The 7,161-nt window shown below is 45.6% G+C and overlaps 1 protein-coding gene across 1 annotated transcript; it reads left to right on the forward strand.

The window, feature by feature from the left end:
- The first annotated feature begins 5,410 nt into the window (after positions 1-5,410).
- On the forward strand, positions 5,411-6,416 carry LOC147463506 (uncharacterized). The gene has a single exon (XM_086529102.1). It carries the CDS (start codon positions 5,411-5,413, stop codon positions 6,095-6,097), a length of 687 nt encoding a protein of 228 aa, XP_086385228.1. The 3' UTR covers positions 6,098-6,416.
- The last annotated feature ends 745 nt before the right edge of the window (positions 6,417-7,161 follow it).

Here is a 7,161-nt window from a genome sequence, read left to right on the forward strand (position 1 = left end):
TTGCTGCACATACTTTATAGTTTATTTTACCGGTTGCCATTGAGGGATGTTTGTCTCTCGACATCCGTAACACAATCTACAAACTTGCAAAGCTGGTGCAATGGATCTCACAAAAGGAGATCAATGTAGACTCCATACTATTCGCCAAACTAAATGCTGCGGAGCTTGTGTGCATGTTTGAGAAACATTTTCCTACTACCATGCTAACCATTCAGGTGCATCTTCTTGTTCACATAGTTGATGAGGTGGAAATAGCTGGCACAGTTCATTTCAGATGGATGTTCTTCTTAGAACGTTTCATGAAAACACTTAAGGGATATGTGCGTCAAAAGGCACGTCCGGAGGGTAGCATGGCAGAAGGTTGGTTGGTATCAGAGTCCCTAGTGTACATTGGAGAGTGGCTAGACGGATTTGATAAAGCCCGGGACACGCTATGGCGAACCATAGATGATGAGCGCATATCTGGGATTGTCATGTGCAATCTTGGTGTTGAGAAGAAGATGACGGAAGATCTAGAGGCTAAAATCAATCGATTTTGCATGCTTCACAATCCAGTGATGCAAAAGTGGATTTCACAATATGAGGATGCAAAGCAAGAGCGACAAAGGGCACGAATCGAGTGGAGACGGGGAAGACGACCACCGATGCACTATCCGACGGGCTGGAGAGCCTACCAACCTTCATGAGCTTAAGATGGTTGCACAACCAATTGAAAAGCGCACAACAATGCGGTGACGAAGTGACTGAGGAAGAGTGGGAGTACTCTCGGGGTTGCCTCTTCTATCACTCAAGTCATTGCGTCATTGTATTTATATGCGTCATTACGTCATTGTATTTAATGGTCTTTGCGTCATTGTCTACTCTATTCATTCAATATTAAGTTTAAATATTCGTGTGTTTAATGCAGGAATGGATGATGAGGAGTTTCTTTCTTCTTTGTCACTGCAGCAGAGACAGTGGTACGTGGAGCGTCATCGCTCTGGCGCATCATCGCGCGTTCCTACTCCATCCGCATCTCCCTCTCTTTCGGAGCATTCGGCGCGCTCCAAAGCTTCGGCGTCGACGAGACAATCTTCACACTCGTCTAGACACCGGCGCTCTAGTGGTGGCGGTGGCGGTTGCTGTGGGGATTCTGCCGCCGATGCCTCCACACCGCCTCGTGTTCGACGAGGCTCTTTACCCTCCCCTTCTTTGCCCGCCCCCACACCAGCCACAACATCGCCATCTACGCCAGGTTTTGCGCGGCTGACCGTTCCTAACAGCTACACACCTCTACCTACTCCGCCAAGAGCCACCCCACTCGACACTCCTCGCTTCGGGGCCCAGACGCCGGTGGAGACACCTGACGTCCGTACCCCCATCGACACGCCGCTAGAGACCCCTGCCGGGACACCCAGGTTCACGCGTCACCGGCCGGAGGGCTTGCCTTACTCCGTCGACTTCAGCGGCGGCATCATCATGGATGATGACGGCAAGAAGGTGATCTCGCGCATGCGTGGTCTTTGCTCTCAGCTGTTTAGACACTACATACTAAACAAATGGAGTGAAGTACCAAATGATTTAAAAAACAGAGTCATCAGCATACTTCATGATGAGTTTCCCGTTCCAACACGGGATCAGCGCTTCAATGAAAATCTGATGAAGATTCGAATGCGCGAATACTGCAAACACAAGCGTTCCGAAGTGCAAAAAGCAATCAAGAATGGGTGGAACAGGCCAGATTGGATGGCCAAAGAAGATTGAAAGAATGCGAAGAAAGCAGCGCGCGAGAATCCCGACAAGTGGAAGCAACAAAAGGATGCAGCCAGAGCGCGAGTAGAGGCAGGGAGCTCGCAACACTTGGGGAGCGGTGGATGGACATCATTTGAGGCCGATTTTGTAAGTGTTTTCGCATTGCTCTTTATGTTCGATAGTTTAGGGTTTATGAGTTTTTTAATTCTAACATAATGAAATCTTTGTATGTTTTGACAGTGGTCGATGACAGGACGTGATCCCACACCGTACGAGCGCGAGTACGCAGGCAGGAAGGGCTTAAATGCCCTGATGGACATTCTCAGTTCTCGCGGCGGTATGGTTAGTATTAGGGTTTGCTCTTTTCTATTTTTTGTATTGTTTTATAAATGTCGTTATATGTTTATACTTACTGAAAGCTGTCTTATTGTCTTTTTTTGTAGAATCCGACAGATACGCCGCTTGGACGCGATGAGACGTCTGACTAGACGACGTCAGTTTAGCCGTAGCTAGATAGCATTAGTTTAGGGTTTCTCATAGCTTATGTATCATGAGACGGATTTTATACGTCTTTTTGAACCATGTATATTATTACATTTGTCACCGCAGTTCCTTTTGCCAATCAATTCTTTATGCCTATGATGTTGTACAATTGTCATTATTACATTTGCCAATCAATTCATTTTGCCTATGATGTGTACAATTGTCAATTTTACGCTTGTCAATTTTGCAAACAATGCGTCTTGTGGGTGACTATTTTGGGTCTATTATCTACCCTTGCACTTTTTTTAAAAAGTGAATCAAGTACAATATGGTTGATGGGTGGCAGGGCATTCAATGCCCTTTCACCAAAAAAAATTTCTTTCGGGCGTCGCTATAACCGTCGCTATTTATGGCTCTGTAGCGTCGCTATGAGCGTCGCTATAGTCTTCTGTGTAAACGTCGCTATAACCGTCGCTATGAGCGTCTCTATATAGCGACGCTTATAGCGACGCCTATAGCGTCGCATATAGCGAAGCTCTCGTAGCGACGCTATTAGCGACGTCGGGGGTTATAAAAACCCAGTGTATTTTCGTCGCTAACAGCGTCACAAGAGCACACAACCTCTTGTAGTGAGAACTTTGATATTTTCATTCTTAAGACACAAGCATTCAAAACCTCAAATAATATCAAACTTTCTATTTAGATCAACTAGATATATCAAAGTACATGGTACATACACAATCGGGGTGCCCAAAACCTTGGTTTTAATTTTATTATGGAAAACTCAAGATTTTTAAGAGTTTCTCCACAATAAAAAAATTCAAGATAGAATTCAAGCAATGAGATTTAATTGAGTTAGGAAGCCCAAAAAATATGTAATTTCTTGGTTTCAACATATAAATTCATTTGTAGTTGTCAAATTGCACTAGAATAGCTTCAATTATACGAGGGGACCTTTGAAAGACCAAAATTATGCTCTTATTCAGCACGTGCTCAAGTATGAAATTATGTCTATAACTTGCATGTGACTTGGAAACTCGTGTTTAAAGTGCATTTCATTGTTTTGTAACATTAAGTGCTAACACATGTCTTTTATAAACATAAAAAGGGGCATCTCTACAAAAAGATATAAAAATTTTATGATTTTTTTGACAAAATAGCTTGAAATTTTACTAAAATTTATGATTTAGAACTTACCAGAATTCTATCTATACAGATTGTATTTTGACATGAAGAAAAAGCGAGTGTTTTCTTTCCCTCATGACCAACCTATGGTAGAAGCAAGGTATAAAAAACTTCTTTCTAGATTGACAAATAAATTGCCAAAACTTAGAAGGAAAACAGGACACTTAAGTGTCCAATTTACAGAACTAGTGATAAGGGTGGAGGTGTGGTCTGAATGGTCCAAGGTCATGCGAATGTCCTTGTCTAATTCTTGAGATGATATATAATGAGGCACCTAAGGTTACAAAAGGAATGCTCATCTTGATCTATTGGTGGAGGCGACTAGCACTTAGGGAGTTTACTAGGTCATGTGTACCCATAGCTACACAGAAAAAAGATGATAAAGAACTCACAACATGTAACCAAGAAAACTCCCTAAGTGCATGTCACCTCTGCCAATGCGATGTCCACGGGACTAAAACAAAGATAAACGTGCCTTCCATAACCTCAAGCACCTCCTTTTATATATATGTGTGTGTGTGTGTGTGCAGGGGAGGGATTCCGACCCCCTCCCCCCGGGCACGTGGCATCTTCTGTTTCATCCGACAGTGTCTGCTGTAGCTCCAACGACACAAGGGACTGAGCACGCGCAACTAGAGAGAGAGAGAGAGAGAGAGAGAGAGAGAGAGAGAGAGAGAGAGAGAGAGAGAGAGAGAGGTGGATATGTATTAGAAAGTAGTATTGATGTTTGGAAAAATATAGATTTAGTGTAATCACACCTACAAATTTTGAGTTTAATGCTAAATTTGAAGTTAAATTTGTATTTACCTCTAAATTCCAAGTTGAAGGTTAATAAGAATCTTCAAATGTCGCCAGAGCATTGCAAGGTCATCGGGTTTGGGGGCTCCGTGTAAAAGCTCCTCTGACAATGTCTTCGATATGGTTGTCTATGGTATGGTGGGCTTTCATGGCACATGATGGTGTAGGGAATGGTTGTGCACTGACCATTCCCAATAATCAGGGCGACCGACGGAGGCTGGGAGCACTGATTATGGGAATGGTCGGGGGAGTGGGGGGCCATTAGCCTGGTGCCAAGTGGCAAACCTGATGCTTTGTCTCACAGCAAGACAGTGTGCAGCTTGAATTCCAACAACCGACGTGTCAGCTTCTCAACACACAATCAACAACAAGATTCAACAACAAGATTCCCATTGCTGAGGTGTCAATATAGCAGAGCCCATTTTGCATGCTGATTTGCGAGCGTTTGATTGGGCTGCAGGTGGTGATATCACGTAGGCTGAGTTGGCGTTCATTTGGTGGCTGAAGCTAGAATTCCTTGATATAATGGACAGTGGATGTATGGCCCAGATCCACTGCCCCCCACCCCCCGACCTTGACGGGCATGAGACTTTCTTGTAATTGTTTGGTGTTACCCAAAAAAAAAAAAAAAACAGAATCTTCAAATGTTAAAAATTTATGTCCAAGATTGCCATGTTTTAGGCTTTTCCAAGGTTTTCAGAGAAAAGCGGATTTCGAGCACTGATTTGGGTGGAATGTCATTGAGGCGCAATTCTTCTGAAAACATAATACGGAAGCAGAGACGTTTTTCGAAACACACATATTTCGCTTAATGTCAACCTGCAATCTTGAAGTTAGGACCCAAACTCAAACACCACTACTCCTGAGTCCCTGTCGCTCGCACACTCTCAGTCTCTCTCTCTCGAGTCTCTCTGACTCTGCGTACCCAAACAAAAACGCACATAAGGGGGCGAGAATCTAGGCTTGCAGTGCATCATCAGCCGTATTCTTGCCTACGTTAAAGGTGACGTCCAAATTAATTAGTACCATAAATTACTAATGACAGAGACGAGAGAGAGAGAGAGAGACACACACAGCAGTGAGCACACAGCGTAATGCAGGAAGCGCCTAGCTAGGGCAGGAAGCGCCAAGCTTCTCTCATCTCTCTCTCCCCCCCTCACCCCCCACCCCCCCCAACACACACACACACACACACACACACACACACACACAGATGGCTCTGCACGACATTTTCTCTCCCAGCACTGCCATATTCTCAACGGCTCTGTGCTACAGCTCTCCATCGCCGAGCGCAGCTGTATACGAGCTTGCATGGGGGTCAACAGAACAGTTGAATAGCGATCAGCTGGGCGGCAGAGAAGGCGGTGCCCAGAAGAGGACGACGTCGAAGAGCGAGGATCTAGCAGCCGTTGTGGGGGAGCACATTCTCTTTGCAAAGAGACTGGCACCGACGAAGGCAGCTGCAGCCGGAGCAGGCGCTGCAGCTCGTGTATGTGGTCCCTCATGCAGTGCTGAGGGGAGCGATATGATTGGAGGAAGGCAGCAGGGGAAGCTGCAGGATGGGATGCTGGGCGGAGATGAACCGTCCACGGAAGCCGCAGAGCTGGAGATGGGGATGAAAAGGAAGGGTGGCATGATGACGGTGGCGAAGAGCCAATGCAGCAGCCGCGTGTATCGGGGTGTTAGGAAGCGGCCATGGGGGCGATGGTCTGCCGAGATACGGGACCGCATTGGGAGGTGCCGCCACTGGCTGGGCACCTTCGACACGGCCGAGGATGCCGCCCGCGCTTACGACGCAGCCGCTCGCCGCCTCCGAGGCTCCAAAGCTCGCACCAATTTCCCCTTCCTTCCTTATAATTCTCTCTCTAGCCCGGGGTCAAATACTCTCTCTTCCCCCTAAATTGGAGTTCAAAGCCCGTCACACACACACACACACTCGCTCTCTCTCTCTCTCTCTCTCTCTCTCACTCACACACACACACACACACAGTCATCCTAGTCTTCCGCCCACCCACAAATGTCTTGAGCATGAGTTCAAAACTCATCTTACACCTCCTTGTAGCTAGGCCTACTTCCATATGGTGTTCAATGGCTCCTCTCATGTAACCAAAGCATCTTTCACCTTTGCCACTAGGGTAAGTACTAATCACGCACATACTACCCAAGTTGTCTAGATCTATAGATGTAGTCAACTCTTTGCACCTAACCTTTTGGCATGCCAAAACATGCTTTAGGGTAGAAGGGAGAAAAGAGCACACATTTTTGTTTGCATATCTTTTGGTTTGTAAATAGCTCTGAATGCCAAAGTGAGTCTTAACCTTGTTTACAAAGCATTTAATCTCGTGAATTCATCGTTCCGTGCTGCTTTCTCTTTGCTAAGATGAGCACAACTTACTAAAAGTATTTCTTCATTCACATCAAATAGTGAAACGTACCCCTATGTTCAATTTTGAAGTTGGAATGTAGTTTACAATGAGGTATCTTTATCTTTGTCTTTATATATATTAAAAACAAAAGACTTCCATCCATGTGGTTGCAAATCCTTTCAACCATGGTGGTTGCCACCTCCTTCTAGCGGAGCTCACCTCGTGCCGCTGACACACTTTGAGTGGATCTTGCATAGCGAGATTATTTGGCCTTGATTTTGATTTGAGAGACAAGCTCTTCAAGTGGCGCACCCATAGATTTGACGTCGCCCACTGTCCCGTCGTTCAAGGTATCTCTAGGTAACTCTCTCTCAAATTGTCTCATCCTTCCAAGGTATCCCTAGGCAGCTCTCTCAATATAAACCCGAATTTGAAATTCTTCTTTCCTTCCACCGCCACACTCAGAGCTCTAGGCAATCATAGTAGTGACGTTGCTCATGCATGAACTGTAGTCCTCACCAGCTTCTTGAGCTCCTCCCCAGTCTCACCTACCGAACCGTGCATAGTCAGGTAGTCTCACCAGTTGAATTGTGCGTAG

This window comes from Adiantum capillus-veneris, chromosome 2 (genome assembly GCF_014529385.1).
Source record: "Adiantum capillus-veneris isolate H3 chromosome 2, ASM1452938v2, whole genome shotgun sequence".
NCBI lineage: Eukaryota > Viridiplantae > Streptophyta > Polypodiopsida > Polypodiales > Pteridaceae > Adiantum > Adiantum capillus-veneris.